This window comes from Platalea leucorodia, assembly GCF_965183815.1.
Source record: "Platalea leucorodia genome assembly, chromosome: 5".
Classification (NCBI taxonomy): Eukaryota; Metazoa; Chordata; class Aves; order Pelecaniformes; family Threskiornithidae; genus Platalea; species Platalea leucorodia.
In genome coordinates this window covers 51,723,882-51,744,596 of record NC_138827.1, presented here as the reverse complement: position 1 = coordinate 51,744,596, position 20,715 = coordinate 51,723,882, and the positions used below count along the sequence as shown (strand labels likewise).

General features: G+C 36.0%; 2 protein-coding genes across 9 annotated transcripts in view; one reads left to right on the top strand and one right to left on the bottom strand.

Moving 5' to 3' along the window:
• Positions 1-20,715, top strand: part of RALGPS2 (Ral GEF with PH domain and SH3 binding motif 2) — a 133,246-nt gene that overhangs the window by 67,689 nt on the left and 44,842 nt on the right. The gene's annotated exons all lie outside the window — the stretch shown is intronic.
• On the bottom strand, positions 3,919-20,578 carry ANGPTL1 (angiopoietin like 1; the record flags this gene model as incomplete). Its single annotated transcript, XM_082311830.1, has 5 exons — positions 20,451-20,578; positions 12,856-13,713; positions 7,742-7,935; positions 5,131-5,401; positions 3,919-4,106 (listed from the first exon to the last, which is right to left on the bottom strand). Exons 2-5 carry the CDS (start codon positions 13,679-13,681, stop codon positions 3,919-3,921), a joined length of 1,479 nt encoding a protein of 492 aa, XP_082167956.1. The 5' UTR covers positions 13,682-13,713; positions 20,451-20,578.

Genomic DNA, 20,715 nt, shown 5'->3' with positions numbered 1-20,715 from the left:
CTATAGGTTATAATTCCTGAAAGGATCTTTTCCTGTTGTTACTTCTGGTATAAAATCACGTACAGGAGTAGTGCTGCTCCTGGTTTAAAATATGTACAAAAGTCTACGTAGAAGTCTGCTGTTTGAAATTGTGATCATGGCACGTACTGGGGAGGGGGATTAATCATAAGGTCCATTTCCTCTCACAGAAAAAGGTGGTGTGAGGTGGGGCTCTCTTCACTGTCAGTGCAAAGATCCTGCAGTTGCCATGCTCCCCTAAAATACTCTTTAGAACATGCAGAGAATCGAGCCTGCCACACAGTTATATTTGCCATTGCAGATCCCCTTTGGAGAAATACTGGCACTGGTCGTGAAGGACCCTGTTTGGAAAGTCATAGGGAAAGTGAGCACATAAAGGAATTTCAGCTGCAATTTCAAGGATTAATGTTTTGCCCTTCAGAGCTTGCTAGGTTTACCCTTATGGAACCAAATATCGAATGTGGGTCTGGAGTTTTTTCATGACCGTCTTAGCATTATAAGATAAAGCTTAAATGCTTTTTTTTGTGTAGTCTTTGCAATGGGAACGGAGCCACAGAAGTACAGATTATTTTCTTGTTACCACAGCTCACTCACTGTGGACAAGATAAAGATGTCCTTCTACATTTAACGAGGGGAGGGAAATAAAAATATCTTTCAGTTCCTTGCAGCCGTAAGTGTGATGCGATTCCGGAGTTCTAGAAATGCAAGTGAGAGCAGCACATCGTCAGTATGGACTTACTGACTTAAATGTAAATGCTAAGAGCCATGCAACACCAATAAAAACGCTCAGCATTATGTCCTCATTACACAATGTGGGATAAGTCATCACTGTTGCATCATCCAGCCAACTAAGTAGCCAAAACAAATGGGAGCTGTATATGTGATGTTGTATTTCACCTTAGAATAAAAACCCATTCTCAAAGGGAGTCTTCTCATGGAGTTCTGATTAATCTGAGATTGCACAATGAAACAATTGAGCCATATCTTGAGAAGTAAGATTTTTATTTAACTAAGCAGTACTACCTTGTGAAATACTTTCTTATAGCTGTCTTTCAGGAATTATATCCAGAAACAGAAAAGCTGAAAACAAGTTACTGAAGTATTCGTCTGGTGAATGTTCAGCTACTTCAGTGATAATGCTTGCAATAGACTTTGGAAATATATGTAAAAACCGTGTTTCAGGTTTAGTACAGGTTAAACTTTTTCAAGGTCTGCTTGGTTAAATTTGGACAGATAGTACAGGAATGGTGAAAGCTATATCCTTCACAGACAGACTGCTTCTCAATGTCCAGTGCAATAAGCTTGAGGGATGCTACAGCCACTTTTGAAAAACTTTTCTTAAAAAAGTGTGAGAGAAAACATTGAACTTTAAGTCCTTTACCCTGCTTAGAAAATTCAACCCAAAAGCTAAGAACTGATAGTTACAAGCATTTAAAAGTAGTAAATTATTGTATGAACCGATATTATTATTATTATATAAAAGTATTTTGAACCAACCTGAAAAAGAGATGCTATGCTTTCCCTCTTCATAATCTTAAATCAGCAACTTAATTTTAAGTCTTTCCTTTCAGAGCACAGCATTTGTACAGTCTGAGCTTTCTGGGTATATTTTGTAATAATGTTTAGTTAACCTCATCCTGCAGCTTTAAATTGGGGGAGACTCACTTTTTAGATGTCTAATATATAAGATTTAATTTAAAGGCTGAGTGCAAGCTAATTGTACTTAGGGGTTTCTGCAAAGCACACCTTTCACTGACTGCACTGAATAAACAAACACTGTTTTTGTAGCAGGCGAGAGATTCTTGTGGTAAAATAAGATCTCCTCCAAGGAGAGGAAATCTGTTGGTTGAATGAACTAAAGCTGTCAGAAGCGTTCATTAAAGGAACATTGTGGAGGGCATTTTCAACTTCTAAATTTACCTGGTCTGCTCTTCTATCCAGCTACCACAGAAAAAAAGAATAGACTATATAGTCTGAATTTTAAGCGTTCGCAATTAAAAAGCATGTTATAGAACACTCAATCAATGAGGTCTATATGATATTTGTAACAAACAAGTATTCCTTATATGAAGAACAATTTCAGAATTGTAATCTTAAACATTTGTGTCAGTTAAAATTCTTGATATTTGGGAATGGAATATGCTGGGACTGATTCCCCACCCCCCGCCAACCCTGATTAAATATTGTTGAAACTTTTTGGCTTTGATCTCTGACTAAAGATACAACTACAACCCTTGCAGCCATATATTATCAGTGAAGCTTTATCTACTCCAGAGAATGTTTTGAAAGCAGAATGCTATTTTCTCTCCTCCAAACTACAGATGATGTTTTGCATAGCAATTGGTATTGACTAATTTAACATAACAATAATATTAGATTATTCTTCTAGCTATTAGGGTTTCTTATGTTAAATAGGGGCAAAGTTCCTTAAAATCCTGAAGGGACATATGAGGTGCCAAACAAATACATTGGTTACAGTTCAGAACAGCATATTTAGTTTTTGTGTAATATCAAATTAAATTAGGTAACCTGTGTGGCTAACTACATTTATTAAATCATTTTATATACTAGGAAGAAAGCTTCAGTTTTGGAGACTCTAGTACCTAAAGTGAACATTTTGTTGTTTCTGATTTTAGAACGATTTTGTTTTGATGCAATATCTTATGGCATTTGTTAAAGGTTGGAAAAGTATTTTCTAATTAATTTCTTAAACTACATGTTACTTCCAGTGGAAGTCAGGTATCCAGAAGGTAAAAAATTTAGTATAGACAACAGCAGAGTTGTATACATGTAGGGGAAGGGAAATGCATGCGTCATAAGAGCAGTCCAGGTTTGGGGTGGCAGGAAGAATACACTCAGAGCTGATTTCTAATCTTGGGTTTACTATGTCAGCAGAAAGCTGTGTTGGAGGAAAACTTAAAATATTCAGAGACTTGGTCCTTCTCTAAATTGGTACATGTGAACGCTTGTTCAGACCTTGTCACTCCTAACTGGAGCAGGGGAGAGGTATCCAAGTGTCAAGTCAAGATTTTAATATCAGGACTTTTAATTTTGTCATTTAAGTTCAAAGTATCAAGAAATATTTTTTGTTTAATTAGGATGTTGGAATATGGAGGTAGAAAGTAAAAAAAAAAAAAAAGGTACTGAGCAATTTGATTGTCTTGAGTTTATCAATCATTTCATACAATTATTTTTCTTATGTTAGGAACATTTTGCCTAAAGTGTTTTACAGAAGGTAGAATATGCAGATCTTAAGGAGTTCTCTACACCACTAAGAAATTTTATGTTTAATTCACCACTTCATTTTGAAATAATTATTTGTTGCAAAAAAATCTCTGCTGGCAAAGCTAAAATGTCTTCGATTTTTTGTGTAGCTTCTTTGAGTAAATCTTAAACAATAATGTGAAGTCAGATTTTCATTGAAAGTAATACCAACATTTTTAAATAAATTGTTAAATAACTAATCAATTTTCACATTAAAGCAAGACAGTCATTTCACATATTTACATTTAAGGGTTGAACTGACCTGAAAAAGCATAAGCTTTTTAAGTGAAAAAGCTTATATCTTGTCATATATCTGGAATTTTTTACCAGCTTTAATGACTGTTTACATAAAGTATGTTGGACTTGAACAAAGATAAATATGCTTTGCAAGCACAAACATCTGCTTTTGTGAATGTGTGTTTAAAAAAACACTGTCACAGTAGAAAAGGTTTCTTAAAAAAAAAAAAAAGGGAGGGGGGAACACAACAGGGGAAAAAAGACAGGAAAACTGTAGACCTGCTTTTTGCAGGGGCAGATTGTGCAAAATAATGATTAAAAAGTAATATTTTATTTTTCTGGAACTCAAGCGCTGAGAAGTTTATACATGATCACTTGAGCACTGTGAGATATTCCTCCTCAGTCTATAGGTCTGATCATCATTTGAACTGCTTTCAAGGAGTAGGAACCTCCCCGGTACTCAGCCCAAAATATTCCATCCTGATACTTGCTCCTGTAGTGGCCTCCTCTGTACCACACCCCGTTAAGGTTAGAATGGGCACACGCGTTGTACCACCAGCCGCCTTTGTGAAAGTGAGCGCAGTTTCCTGTGGAACAGAAAGAAATAGGTGAACTTCAACATTAAAGAGGAGAAATGGAGATTAGGAAATGCTTTCATGTTCTGGCTTATTCTTAGAGGGAATTTTGGAGTACTTCATAGCCTGTTGTGGTTATATCAATTGCTGCTTCTACCTAAATTATAAATTCTGTTGTAACAGCAACCATTGCCTGGAGGGGTGATGATTAACAACACAGTATTTAATGTGACAGCTGAAAACTGAGGAGATCAGCTCTTCTTAGACTACCAGCAGTGCTTGTCCATGAGCTAATGTTCAAGGAACTCAGATTATGTACTGTTTAGAAATACTTCAGTGGAAGCAATGTGAGTTGATGCAGTCCCAAGCAGCACGCAGGGCCACAGTTCCCCAAAGAGTTGCTTGTAACTTGTGTATTTACTGTTACAGGTTTGTTTAAGAGTTTGCAAGATTTGTCCAGCTTTATGCTTATTGACAGCTGAGAAAAAGCAGTTGAAGTATTACACTCTCCCACCTTTCTTTTACTGCTAAGACTTTAAGGGGAAAGCTGGAGGAAGAGCGTGGAAATGAACAAAAAAAGTGTCCTTTAAGGAGAATGAAACAAAGTGCCCGTTTCTCAAGTATTGATGCATAACTAAGCCTGTGCACAATTGCAGTTCCTGTCATGCTGTTCAGAGACTTTAGTTCATGGTGATTGTTGTTATGTGGCCACAGCACTACTCTGAGAGATCACCTGGAACGGTATTCTGACTGCAGAGAGTCACATGCAAGTGATATGGATGTCATTGAGCTAAATATAAAGCTTGCTTAAGTGTGCCTGCAATGAGGGTAATAGAATTTGAATTTCTGAATAGTGTAGGGGCTTGAAGGCGGCCCTGTCAACGTGATTTTTATCATGATTGATTTCAAGCACCTTTCAATAGATTTGTTTGATCAGAATTTACGTACTTTTTTTGTACTATATTCTTTTTTTAAACGTGGTATCACTAATGGAATCTACTGTATTAACTTTTCCCATAAATACTAGTTTCCTTACCTGAATACATATCCCTGTCTCTGTCCAGTGTTGTAAATTGCTTTCCATTATGCCATATCATGGAATCGCCTGCGTTTCCTTGGTATGTTCCTAAACGTAGCCTGTAGAATTCGCTTTCAGGCTCCAGGCGGAAACTGCTGTATTCTGCATAGACTTTCTTATTGCTCCAGTCCTCTAACTCAATCAATAGTCTGTAATTATCCTGATTGGTAAGCATGTAAATATTTTCTAGTCCCAGCCAGTACTCTCCATCAATGTTTCCAAATCCTTTCTGTACAAAAGAAGATCAGAAGGTGATGTTAGCTTAGTTTTTCTTGTTTGTCAGAACACTCAGCAGCATTATAAACCAGTGGAACTTGTGTACTGAAAGCCTTGAAGCTTCTGAATGACTGCTCAACCCATGCATTTAAATGCTTTATTTTGCTGCACTTGGCCATTTACTCAGTTAAACTCCTAGCCACATGAGGTACTACCAGAATCATAAAGGTGGCAAAACTGTCTGTTTTCCTGTGATGTGCTCTTCTTTCTAAGATAAAGGGAGAGAGAATAGGGAAACTGAAACCATATATTTCTTGACAAAGCTAAGGGGATCTGTAAGAATGTATGAATAATGAAATTTAAGGGGGTATATTTCCAGGTTGGAAAAGGTATTTATGGATCACCAGTCTCAGTGTTCAAGGTAAATAACTTTTTGTTGCCTTTTTAATGCAACCAGTGGTAGTGTTTACTGTCAATTTAAATCACATAACTCATCTCTGCTCTTTACTAGATTAATTAGAAATGAAATATAAAGACGTCTTTCCTTTCAAATCACAGACGACCAGTATAGTTAGCTGTGAAGTGATATTTCATGTCTGCTGTCTCCTGTCTGAGTAAACCAGTGTTGTTAATGTTTGGCATTGCAGCTAAGGTAGGTACATCACCCAGACTAGCTATCTGTTACTCTTCCTAGTTTCTGAGGTCTTTCTACTCTCCTTCTCAGGCCATTGATTATGTATGACCTACAGTTGATGTCCTGCTTCAAATCACTTTCTGGGAAGTCTCTCTCCAGTAGATAAACAGTCTAGGCTCCTAACTCAAGCTGCAGTTTCGTAAGTGGCTTAAGTTGATCTAGCATCATGCTGCTGCCAAAAATGGTAGCGGTGCTTTTCTCCTGGCTCACGGCCACATTTACAATACTTCCCTTGCGTCAGCACTGTAGCTGCGCAGCCAGACAGAGATCGGTAAAGAAGTAGAAATGTGGGCTTGGGAGGCATCTCTGTTGTCAGTGGTGCGGCCTTTAGTTTAAAGCCAGGCACAGGAGGTGCACCTTCAAGTACTTGAAGTTAGGTAGTACTTGAAGTTAGGTAGGAATTCATATTCTTATGAATATCGTCTTCAGCCACTGCACTTTAATGAGACATCTCCTGGGGGCAAAGTCTTGTCCAAGACTGAGCCATTATTAAACACCATTTAGATACTCTTCTGTATTTTCTTTGCATTCTGTTCAAAATGTTTATGGTCACTATATAAGACACTCCGTAACTACCTTATAAGGTTTAAAAAAACAAAACCACAAACCACCACACAAAACAAACAAACAATAAAAACCCCCAAAAAACAACTACTGACTTTTCTGAGAAGTAAAGACTTTGAATAATGGTTAGTAAGGGATGATTAACATTTGAATGATTAAATTCCAAGAATGCAAAAAGTGAAAATCCTCATAGTAACCTTTTGTCATTTTTTTTTGTAGATACGATATTATTTTTAGATTACTAATTGAGTTAAATGTGGCTCAGTTATCTCTTCAGATACAATGCACATGGCAATTGTAGAACTGTCGTGTATGTATGAAGGCAGCACATGATTATTATTTAAAAAAAAATAAAATGGATTTTCTAATTTCCTGTCTGGCATGTAATTACAAAAGCAGCATGCGCTTGTCATCCTATGTATTATGCCTGCTAGTGCATAATATCACAGTAACACACCAGAATGTGTTTCCCTTCACCAGCCCTACATCTTCAGATTTCTAGCCTAATTTTAAAGGTGGAAATTATTTCCCTTAATTCATTATTAGGAGTGTTTTTAAGTTGAGGCCCTGATCCTGCAAATCTATTAATGTGCTTAAATGAATAATTCCACTGGCTGAGATTGCTTATTCATAAGGGAGACAATTAAGCTTTTCAAGTACTTACTGTAGTTCTGAGTGTGTTAATAGAAATCATGTGTTTAGTTAGCTCTTTGTAATAAATGACTTCCCAGTCGCTGTCTAGAATAACATGCGTCTCCCCAATTGTTGTGTCGTGCATTACAATTGCAGGCTATTTCAGACAATAAGTTAGTTCATACAAAGTTAAGTAATGCATTGAGTGACATAGGACTTTCCCACTGAAGTATGTTTGCCTCTGAGGGATGACCATTCTTTTCAATTATTTTTGTTCGTAAAATTAATTTCACTGTCTAACTTCAGCAGCTCTCTATTTCCAATTCCTCAGTGGTTATCATTCAGTACAACCATTTGCAATGAAGAACTGCATTGAAAATGTTCACACCTTCTTGATTGCAATAGATAATGTCACTGCTGCACTGAAATGAAGCAGCTGACTTTCTGCATTCCAGAATTTACCTTGTAACTGTCCCAGTTCCTGAAAAAGTTGACAGATCCATCTGTCCTCTTTTGAATAACTGCCCATCCTCCAGGGTCCAGGCTGTTCTCACACCATAGTTGCATCGGCTCATTACTATTTTCAGGTTTGATCATATAAATCCCGCTGTTGGAATGCCCAGCTTCCTTGGCTTGTTGGCAATCTTTGAATGGACCTTTTTGAAAAGAAATACTGTAAGCATTCAAGCTTGGCTATGCAGTGCACATTGTTCAAAAACATTTTGTAATGGTAATGGAAACTCAATAACTCAATTAAGGTAAAACTACCATGGAAAACAGTGTAAGAAGTTAGTCTTAGATTAATTGTGTATATATATAAATAAACATGTCAAAATCCTTCTTTTTTTTTTTAAACAAAAACTTCATTTTGCTAAACAGATAATAGACTTTGGTTGCCAACACCCAATTTCTAACTTTGTCTACTATGTCAAAAATTTATACTCTGACTCTTGATATTGAAGCAGTGCATTATGATTTTCATTGACTATTTTCTCCTGTACCACTTTTACAAAAGGTAGATGTCAATTTACTTCATTGTCCTAGTGCACCCATTTGAAACTGGTGGAAGTTTCAAACAAAACAAACCCAAGACACCCAAACAACCCCCCCACACACCTGAATACATAAATAGTTTGAGAGCTGCTGTAAGAAATACTTACTGCCAAAGTCTACAGACATGGAATTTAGTGAAAGAGTATTCTTATACTTCATAACTTTCTTGCCTTTATGTACTTACCCAGTTCTGGGATCAGCCTGTTAACTCTGAATAGGAATTTTTTAAATTTTGTGTGTCACCCTGGTGTGATACACATGGATGGATACTGATGAAAATACACAAGCGGTGGAAAAGGAATTCTGAGCAGCTAATAGGGCTCATGTACTTGTTCTACAAAAATGGTGTTGCTGTTGACAGTGCTGCTTGAAATCTCTATTTTAGACCAAGTGAATAGTGGTTTTACAAATACTGCTTGCAGAAGAGCATCTAGTTATTCTCCAAGAAGCATGCAGCTTACATTTCTCTGAAAACGTTGCCTAGTTTGGCTTTCAGTTTTGGGTAATATTATTGTCTACTTTTGAGAAAAGGATTTATGGTCATGTGTCATTACTTCAGTTGATTTAAAGAGAGATTGGTTATTCACTAATGAAAAGCAGGATATGTTCTGATGGCTAGTTAGTGGTGGGTGCCCTAAATGTATTTGAAAACTCATACTCAGGGAATCTGGAAATAAATTACCTACAGCTTTCCTCTCATTTTAGAAGGCTTATTTTCTTAAATCTGCTTGGAAGTTCTGAGAAAACTCATCAGTGACAAAAGGAGCTGATGTGCAAAGCAGCATAGAAGACAGTTGTTGAGGTTATTCTCTAAACAAAAGTAGAGGTCGAGTGAAAGTGACCTTCATTGCAGATTAAGGTTGTGTGACAAAAGCAAATTGAAAGTTGCTCTTTTTTAGATCTTAAAGTAGTAGTTGCCAGTTGGATGTGTGTAATTAGCAAGAAATCCACAAAGCATTCCATATTAATTAAGAGTGCAAAAAGATTGTGTATCTAATGAAGGTGACTGCTTGGAGCTTCTGGCTGTGACAGTGCTACCAAGAATGCTGCAGACATTGAGCCATCGGTGTAAGTACTGCTGCATACTGTACTGCCAGTATTCGATGATGTTTTTGTCATTCTCACAGTGCATACAGTAGTAGTTAGGAAAGAAACACTGTAGCTTTGGTATATGAGTGCTTTTTCTCTTGTTCACAATTAAAATTTCCATGTAGATTGTGCATGTTGCAAAGTTTGTACAGTGGATAGATAATTTCCTGTGCTAAGTTGGGTCTCATTCCCTTTCCTTGAACTGTCTAATGTAAATTTGTGCACTGTATAACTGAACAGGGAGGTTGTGCTGGAAGTATTATTGTAAAGCAATTACCACATTAGAAGAAGCATAAACAGACAAGTAGTATTATTTGTAATGTTAATTGAATATGAAGAATAGCTCAATTAGATCAGCTGAGTATTATTTCACATGGTTTCTACTGGAGGAGGAATTGAGGACTCATTTTTCCATAAGAGACCCTAGCAGATGTCTGGAGTGATTTTAAGTAGTTTTTAAGGCAGACAGAATTGTGCTAGTCTGTTTATATAATACATTTTGATCACTTCTGAAATTCAGCTGGCATTAAGGTCACAGGATGCAACGTGTCTGTTCTGATGCTCGGATTTGCCTATGTGCCTGTCATAAGTTAATGTTGTTAGTAGAAGTAACAGACTTCTGCTCTTAGTGTAAGGAAATCCAACAAATCCTGTAACTTTTGGTGTGTAGCCTTGAATCTTTTTGGAGAAGTAAATTCTTTGTTATATGTAATTATTTTAAGTTCATGCATAAGAACTGATCCATTTCTTGTTCAGTGGAAATGCTGAGATTTGTGAAACAGTGTAAGACTCTCCACAGTACTGGTGTGAGTGGAGGCTCTCTGGCTAATGAAGAAACCATAATTATTCTGTTTAAAATTTTGTTATCTATGTAAGGAATGAGTATCTCATACATATCTAATCTTCTGCAACAGTCTGTGTATGCTATATTGCTGTGAGAGTTACAAGTTAGAAATACTCTGAGAAGATGATGTTAAATATTCCACTTCTAAAATTGTGTTTTAGACATATGATTCAGTACAGATCATATTGCTTTGTAAATTAGATGTAGTAGAGAAGGAAAGTGATGAAATATTTTAAGTTGGAAGCCTAAAAAATGATGGCTGAGTCCTCTTTTAAGATGCCAAATTATGCTATCTTGAGCAGATGATATAGAAGCTATGCTTGTGTAAGCTTCATATAGAGGATTTTTACACACACACACGTTATTATTCCAAGGATTAAGATAATTGTGAAAACTGTAATTCACAGGAACATCATTATTCCTCAATTTTTAGAGCAATTATTATGCAAATTAACCAAAATACTCTTCAGAAAATAAGATCTCATCCTTCTCATCTTCATATATTTTGAATTTTACTCTCTACCCACAATATTAAGATGCACATTGACCCTTCTGTAAACGTCTGCTGCATGCAAGTATTTGTTAGGTACAACTTGTTCAGATACAGTATGAGAAAGCTCCTACTTGTTTGTCCAGTTGTTTATTCTGGCATAACGAAGTCTTTGACAGGCCTATTTGTAAATGGGACTGTTTGGTTTTCATTGGTCTTTTTTGACATGTTTATAAATTATAAATAATCATTATTTTTTAACTGGAAAGGTCATTTTTCTATGACATAGACAATTTTGGTTCTGTGCACCATTAAATATGCTTACTTTAATTTAAAAAATCAGAGATAATAACTGGTCATTGTGTTGCAATTTAGAAGTTTTGGTTTTGATGATTGATGCTCTACCAGCTGTAGCAATTTTCAACCCTCGCTTTCCCAAGGCACTGCAAGAAACCTTAAACTTCAAACTCAAGAATCTAGTATTAAATAAAGGAAGTTGAATAATGTTAAAATAAATTTCCTAGGGTTTCTTTGTGTTCTCTTGCAAAAATGGATTCAAACTCTGAACTTTTAGGGGCAAAGGGGTTAGTGAAAACCATGGTAGATAATTTAGAGGAAAATATTTAGTGCTGTTGCTTCATTTTGTCTGTACAGCAGGCATATATTGAGAGAGAAAAAGATGCATTTGTAACAAAACCTTCAAGCATGGGTTTTTCTGGGAAACAGGAAGTCGCCATTTTTTGGAATTATACTTTTGCTCTCTGACCAGACGTTAATGTAATGCTTTTATATTAGCTGTTTCCTTTGTGTCATGATGTGCGATTTAAATTCTCATGACATCTGGCATTTCACTTGGGCTTGTGCCTGACTTTTCTGCAGACCCTGAATAAAAATAGTTATTCTTTACATCAGCAGCTAGTTGGTTGTAATGCTGTAGAACAGTCACAAATAAATGTTTGTCTTCATCTTAGGAACCAAGTTGAACTTCCAACTGTGACTAAAGGCAATTTGAAAGCAAAAAAGCCACAACAACCCAAACAAACAACAACAAAAAAAACCCCAACCAGACCCTTATGCTGTGCAAGCTAACAGGCACCAAGAGCAAGCACTTGAATGGATATCTGAGAAAAACTTGTTTTTCTGAATCCTTATTTTTTTATTGCAATTCTGACAAAATTTTAGTAAAGTGATAATCATGATAGAATTCAGGGCAGTTCAGAGGTAGTTAATTTTCTTGTCACTAGTTTTGTTTCTAGTGATAAACTAATTTGTCTAATGACCTGAAGAATGTAACACATGAAGATGTGATACAGTCTCCTGATTGTATTTTCATAATATTTATGGTATTAGTTTAACTTGCCATCCCCTACTGACATCAGATTACTGGGGATGTAGTTACTCATTTTAAATTTTCAAAGCTGAGTGCATCTAATTGGATCCAGCCTTGATTCAATTATCCTTTCAAACCTATCTTATTCTCTTGAATATTTAAACCAAACACTTAGAGACTTACTGCATGACTGTGTTGGTGAATTTAGATGTTCATTTTAAAGCAGCTCAGAATAGAAGGAGTAACATTTTTCTCACAGGAGTAGCTTCTGGGAAATGCGTATTTGTAAGTATAAAGGACAACTACGTAAAATTACTTCATTTATTTAAGATGAATTAGCTGCTCTTATTCACCATTGCTGGTTACAGTAACATGTAGCTAGTAGGCATCTTCAAAGAAACAGGGCTAAATGCTAGAAAGTATATGCTAATATTGAATTTTCATTCCCATAACTCAAACCCAGCTGGAGACAGAAACCCCAATACTTTGTGACTCAAAGGCATATATTCTTCAGATTTGAATTTCTGAGTATCAGCTATTTCAACAAATTCATCTTATGCAGCTATAGCTTAAGAGTTAAACTATCTATCTGGCAAACTAAAGCTTTACTTGGTGGGGGGGGGTGGGGGTGCAGGGAGGAAGAAAAATCAGCATCAGGAGCAAGGGCTAGCTGTACCAGATACTTTAAATTCTTCACTCTATTTCTATAGCCAGGACAGTTTCCCTCTGAAATAGAGAAATCTCAGGTTAGATAGTGATAGGTAACTCACCCTCATTAATTAAAGCCAGCGGTGGTACTCTGAAAGGACTCTTTGTAGGAGAAGTAGCTGGATCAGGTGGTGGCCTTACATCTCTGTCTCTAGGGTAACCTGGGTCTCGCTGTATCTCGTTACCTCCCAGAAGAACGGGAGTGTATGGCTGGCTGTTAGGAATGTGCTGTGGCACGACTTGAACAAGAGGTGGAGACCCATGGGTGTCCTGTCGCGAGAAGATTCTCAAACACTGCTCTTCCAGCAGTGAGATAGTCACAGACTGATTATTTACAAGATCAGTTAGTGCTGCATATTTTACTTCAAGCTCCTTGTATTTTGTTGCCATCTTCAACATTTCTGTTGTAACATTAAGGACTTTGTTTTCCAGTTGGGAAAGCTCAAGTGAGTTATCACGTTTTCGTATTATCTCATGCAAGAGTTGCATATAGAGTTGGGTGACCCGAGAGTTCATGTTACGACTTTCTTTCCTCAGTAATTTTACTTCATTCACAATGTTTCCATCCACGTCCACTACCAACTGCAAAATGTCAATCTCCCGCTTTTGCTTGGATAGCACGTCCTTCAAGTTCTCTATGTCCATTCTTGTGACTTCGTCTTTTCTGTTACCAGTACCTGGTCCATTAGTGTTCACACAAATTGGCCCTGTGATTTTTTGTTCTGGGACCAAGAATGTGTACCCACATTTCTTCCCTTCCTCTCCACCATCTGCTGAACGAGGGTGCCTCCGTTGGGATGTTTTATTAGGCGTAGATTGTTCTGTACAGCGCCCGATAGACAACAGCAGGAACAATAGTACACCCAAAGTCCATTTAAATATCTTCATTTTGAAGCAAGTGTGATGACTGTCAGAAGAGACTATTGAACAGACAGAAGATAAAATAATTAAATTAGAGCCGTAGCTAAGTCTTCTGTAGTGCTTAAACTCCCTACAATGATGGATTTGCCCTGCTTCCGTGTATGTAGACAAGTCTTTGGAATCTGTTACTTGAAGTTAGGTTCCATTAGATTAGCTTCAAAGAATAGCTTTCTATTTTGAGCAGCAAACCTTAAAATTTAGGTGTTGGATTTAGTAGAAAAGTTGTTGCACTGGATAAATTTTCAGAAACAATGTTCTGCTTAGATGATGTATTACGCTTTCGTTATAAATGTGACTGCTTAGATCTGTACTCACTGCAGTTGAATGCACAAGGTTATAGAACATACAGAGTGCTTGCAGAATATCTTCATGGAAGGGAAGTAGGGAGACAGAGTGACGGCTGATAGTGTTTTCAAAAATATTTATATAAATTTTGGAATTTGGATTATATAAGCCTTTCTGGTCCTCTTTTAGCTTTATATATGTATATACAGATGTATAATTTCCTAAATACTATATACATACCTATTCATATATGCACATACATTTTTCAAATTTATATATACACGGGTATAGTAGACTTGAAAAATACAGACATATTGAACACTTTTTGGACATTAGTATTAGGCAGGGGATTAGTGTAACATAGTTGTCTTAAACATTGAAAATTACATATTCAAGTAGCTTTAAATTTGTAAGGAAAACCTATAATGCTGTTTGCTGTGCTTTTGTGTCCCTTTTTAGTTGCCTTTTGAGATGAACATGTAAAATTGTTCTCATGCCATTTTTCTATCCTTGAGAACATTTTTATCCAAATAACATGGAAGTATCAGAAGTGTTATCAATATAAATACCATACTGAAGTGTTTCATTCACCTTTTAAAGAAAATAATGTATTTCTTTTGAATTTGTGTAAAGAATTAAAATACAGTGATAAAGGTCCAAGAATATTTTTAGAGAGACCTAGTTTTTTAACTTTCTTTTTTAAATATTTGAGATTATAAACAAAGGTAGCACTTAAATCAGGAAAAAAACCCTCATTTTTTTGTGTTTTATTTGCTTTGTCAAGCAGATCACTCTTGCTTCTTATCTCAGCTGTTGATCTGGCTTTCCTTTCCAGACTACTATTAGTGGGTTGTATAAGGCCTTGTACAGCGGCCTTTGTATAGTTACAAAGAGAAATAAAGTAAAACCAGAGAAAGTTAATAATTTTCATGCTGTTCCTGCCAAGTTCAAGTTTAAGCACATTTGGCAGTCCTGAAACAGTCACCCTGAAGGAGAAGCAGACCAGTGCTGCTTCCTTTACGTTCACATTTACAAATGATAATGTGACTTTTGTGTCAGGTCACTTCTCCCAGTTCTGTTACTGGCTTTAATATTATTGCTGCAGATGATGTCTGCTCAACCTCAGAGTAAATGTATCAAGTCTTTATTTTTTGGCTTTGCTAAGAGCAGTGGTTACAAACTTCAAACCATGCTGTACATGCAGTCAGGAATTATATCTAGGAATCTTGATCAAATATTGCACTGTTGCCTAAAAAATAATTTTTTGTTTGGCTGATAGTTGTATTGCAAGTCCTGCTTCTGGGAGGGGAGGAAGACACTTGCTTTTTAACACATACTGAAAATCATTTCTTAGCCTATGTAAATGGAGGGAATACATAAAAGTTTGAGAATGTTTATATTTAAAAGCTTATTCTGTATGTTTCACGGTTAGTATGTAGTAATAAGTATTTCGCTGTCTACTACTAAATATTTTTTTTCAGAAACAGAACTTGGTTAAAAGTTTTGTTAATATTTCTCTGCTGAAAGTGTAACTTCTATTTAAAAAAAAGTAGAGAAAAGTATCACTTTTCTCCAGAGCTAATTGTGTATTTTTCTTTGGTAATTTCAGACCTTTAAAATATTAATCACTTGAACCATGCAGCTGGAAGTTCATTAGGCTAGATTTTCACATGAATCATGGTAAACACATGGGAAACAGGTCTTTGTGTGGTTTCTAACTTGACAAGGATGAGCTGAACTAATTGTCTGAGGCTGAAACCTCTTCACATCTCTTACATTATTTCTTAGTACTTTATGTTCAGTGTTTGCAGATGCAGGGAAAGTGACTTCATGGTATATGGTCAAGGATGAAGCCATAGTACAAGTCCAGTATTTTACTATTTTCACAGTATATAATAGCTACTTCATAGTCCAAAAAGGTGAATAACACTTTAGTTCTTGGTAGTTTTTAAAGACCATATACAGTTACTTAAATAATGAATGGCTGGGTTTTTTCCGCACAGCAGCATGCTTTTCCTCTGAAATACATTAAAACCTAAATGAATCTTTCAAAACCAAACATTTTGCAATGCAGCCCACTGTTATGGCCATGTATTCTGCTGCAGTCTGCTTTCTGCATTTCTTTTAATATTATATGTGTTCATTTCGAACATTTTTGCTTATGTGTTAAAGTTAGAAGTTCTGTGTCTGTATATGTGCTGTCAGACCATAAAATGAAGTAAATAATCTAATACAGCATAACCAAATGCAACAGCTGCATAAAATTATGCCCTAGAACTTTGAAATAATTCAAATGTCTTGTATTAAACTGAGACATTCAGATAAGCATGGATCAGTTCCTTCTGAGAATCTGCCTGGCAGGGAACATATATGCTTCTATGGAAATTTTAATGTTGAAAAAATTAAACATCTTGCAATGTTGCTTGGTGTGTTTGAGCAGCTTAATGTCTAACTTGTTATACAAGAATAGGTTCTGAGTAAGATATTTACCTGGAGTTTTAATCAGCTTAGAAGGAAATGAAAATACTGTTTCAGAAATTTCCTGATGTGCTGGGCAAGCAGCTTAAAAAAATATAAACTGTTTATCCAAAATATCACAGAATGATATCCTAATATGTAAGACCTAAAAATGACAAATATTAGAGTTGGGAAATAGTTCTAGGGTTTTTTAATCAGACGTGTTATGTCACAGATTGCCAGGTTTAGATGTTTAGGTAGTGTCATAACTGGTATGAGATAAAGCAGTTGAGGCTCAGGGGTCTGTTTAGACAGAACCGCAGTCTCAAACCCTTCCTGCAAGTCTAGAGTTGCTTGTAGTGAGTGGGGCTGCTGAAATACCTGAATGCAGACCTTGGAAAATAAGCGGAGGAGATCGTGATTACAGATACTATTGCTCTAAAATATGTTATTTAACTCTTTATGAACTGTCATGTTTTTTAAATTAGAATAGACTGTCACTTCATTCTGTCGTGTTTCTGTGTCACCCAGTTTCGGGTCTCAGATTTCTGTAGAAGTGGCATTACGTATGTTCTGGCATGCTGATGTTTCATTGCTTCTGCAGGAGAAATGGTGCAGCTACTCATAGCAACATAAACTTCATCATCATCTTGTCAGAAGTACTCAGAGCTGTGGATAGGGCTTCAATACCATTTTACAGTTAATGCCATTCCTTTTCTTCTGGTTTCTTTCTTTTTCCAGACTGATCCCCATGCAAAAAGCCCCTTGTTTCCAAAATTAGTCTTTGATTTATTACTTTTTAAAGTGTTTAAAGGAAAAAAATTCCAATTTAAAACAGCAAAATAAGCCAGTATTATAACTAGTATTTTTAACTTTCACTGAGAAACTACTATACCATGGGCTGTGTTAGCCCCCAAAATATTATATCGCTTACAAATATTAGAGTTACAGGGATGAGGAAGTGTGGAAGCTAGTATATACTTGGCATTTTTTAACTTTCTACACAGCATAGTATTTGTTCTTTGTTGTACTGCTGTGACTCTCCTGTTCAGCAGGGTGTAGAATTTGGAGTCCCACAACACAAATTAGAATCTGTTCTTTCAGAGCTGACGAAGACTGCTTCTCCCTGGGCAGCGTAGGTTGTTATGACTGAATGTAAGGGAAGTGTTGCAGGTAAATGTGAACATAGGATTCCCTTTGTATGAAAAGTGCAGTATCAGTACGTATCTTTGTTCAGAATATTTATTAAAAGAATATGGTTAAATGATACATACCAATGGCGTCCTCTCTCACAAACCTCCATTTATAAACATGTAAAACAGGAAGAGAAGCAGACAGGTTTTTTTGAGAAAGTAAATGATAATACTGAGAATAAAGATCTTCTGAACATGATACCAGTTAATCTGAAAGCTCTGTTATTGATGTTATACATACTTCATTTCTGTTAAGCTTTGTCTAAGGAGCTAAAATCAATAAAACCATCTATATTCTCCTATCTCAGAATAAGTGGAGATTTTTGTGGGTTTTTTTAGCTTAAAACTGCGTCCATAACATTAGAAGTAATACTGCTGTGAGGAACACACTCCTATTACAGGAGAAATGTTGACATGGATTTTTAATTTATCTGTGTACTTCTATAAGTTGCTTTCCCCTATATAAAGAAGTACTTTTCTGGTAAGTCACTCTGCCTTTGCTGAAATAACAGGATTACTTTCAATTGTATTGACTGGGATCCAGGAATAATGCATACTTGGTTTTTGTTAGTCAGGTACATGATGTATTGAGTCACAGAATTCTGCTTCTGAGATTAACAGGCATCTGATTCCTTTCAGAAAAGTCAATCTAAAAATCTTGAGGGATTTTTGAAGTAGTCATTGAAAATGTGTCATTAAAAATGATAGATTCCTAGAAATCCTCTGCAGAAGAGATTTGAAAATCTTGTCACACTAGATATTCTGAAAACACAGCAAAATATCATAACGTTTCCAGATTTTTTGGGGAAGTTCTTTTTTGTGAGGGTTCCTTTACATTTGTTTGCAGCCATTGTGTGTGTTTGCACCATTTTAACAGGCAGGTACAATGGAGTGGCGCATTTTGCGTTTGGAAATGTGTTATTTAGGGGCTCCAGAATTCTCTGTAGAACAGATACTGAAGACATGAAGCATCTAGCAATGTTTGCTATAGGAAGTTTTATTTCATTCGTTGGTGTATAAAATGTTAAGGACCAGACTAATAGGGCATGTTATGAACAACAAACTAAGCCCAGTAAAACAATAGTGAAAACCTGATAAAGCTATGTATATACTGGCAGAAGTTTAAAGATTTAGAATTTCCACTCTTTGGAGTGAATTCCTGTAAAATTTTTAATGGCATATTTTGCCATCATACATCAGATCATTCTTGTGGCACCAGCATAACATTAGTAGTCCATTATTTGTTTAAAATAACCATTTCAAAATTCGAACTCTAAAGTTGGAAGACAGCAAAAAGGAGAGAGTTAAAACCTTGCACATAGCCAGTTTATTGCTTTAAAATTATTGACTCAGCTGTTTTCATTTGTGAAAGATTTAGGAATTGTTCTAAGCAGTGTAAATCAAAACCTTGGCTAATCATGAATGAATGGAGACTGGTGTCCAAAGCACACAATTCAGGCTTCAAATGGGTTTTTTTTTGTTGTTGTTTAGATTGTTCTCTTTAATATGTAAAGAAGCACAAAAGGATAGTAAGAAAAAAGGTTCAAGAACTTGGAAAGGATCCGTCTTTCTTTTTTGTCAAGACTGCTTCAGACTTTTTTTTCCCTCCCATGGCTACTAAACCTTAATTAAGTTTGGTTTCTGTAACACTTTGTCCCTTCTTTTAGCATCACACCCTTTCTCTCTTGAAGTGTCAGACATTTCTGAGAGTCTGTTAATGCAAATACGTAACTTGAATTCTTTTCCATTGTTCTGGATTATTTACTGTATTTTAATTTCCAAGTCAGCATGAAGAAAGGCAGAAAGTAGAAATTTATGTATTAGCAGCTCTTTTTTGGTTTTTATCTGTACTTTTGTCTTCTGTTTGTAAACAGCTTTCTTGTTTTAATCCTTGGCTTGCAACTGCACCCTGCCCCCTCCCTCCCCCCAAAGAACAACTGTAACAAAACCCTCTATTTTCCACTTAATATAGTGTTGCCTTGTATATTGCATTTCATGTTTATGAAATGAATCTTTATTTAGAAACAAACTGCTGCTCAATTGAGGTACAATTAACTTCCCCATTGTTCCACAGATTGTGAAAGGAAGGGATTAGTGCCTGTTGCAGCAATGTCTTTGGATTTTCAGCTGCATCGTTTGTGCTACAAACTTGATTATATACTGAATCAATGTATGACTCGGGTTTCTTGGTTGGTTGTACAACTCAGACTACTTCGACTGCTCAGAAGTACCATAAATAAAAATTTAGTTGAAATGATATACAATGATTGCTACTTAAAGATGTGCGTTGATTTACTTGGGATTTTTTACAGTGGTTTTATTGAGGTATCCATTTTCTAGTTCTAGTAATGCTAGGTCTATGCTCTGGTGTTGGGTGAAATCCAGCTTTCCTGAAGTCGATAGGATTTTTGGCTTTTGCTTTTTGGTAGGATCAGAATTTCACATTAATATGTTCACAATACTCAAATTACATGCTTAGCAAAGAATCTGGTAGTACTAATTTTCAGTAACTGTATATAACAAAATCTACAGAAGATTTACAGCTAAACAACTGAAACTTGTTCATCCTTACAACTGGAATGAGTTAGTCGCTGCTCTAGTCCAGAGTCCTTTTTAATTCTTTCCAAGTTTCCAAAGTCTACCAAATGCCACAAAAGTGAGTTTTATATTTTAGTTGTCAAACTGTTTCTCAGGCTGAGAGAGATTTGTCTATTCACAATTGTATGTGGATGGTAGATGTATGTAGAATTTGCAAATAGCTCAAAATTAGACTTGCAAGTAAGAATAACTTTAAAACTTACCAAGAAAAAAAATCTTCCAGCTGTTTTGCTTCTGTGGTAGATGGAAAAATCCAGAGGCCAAGTTGCTTTTTCTTCCTATATTACCCGATGCTGTGGATTGTTAATCTGCAGTTGGAGTTGAAAACTGCTTTTGTCTTTCTCTGTTAGATCCAAGCTGTATTGAGGAATTGGGTTTCTCCATACGATAACCAAGCTAACTAATCATTAAAAAAGGAAAAAAAAAAAAAAAGTTCCAGTATGTATTATTCCAGAAGAGAGAAAGAAA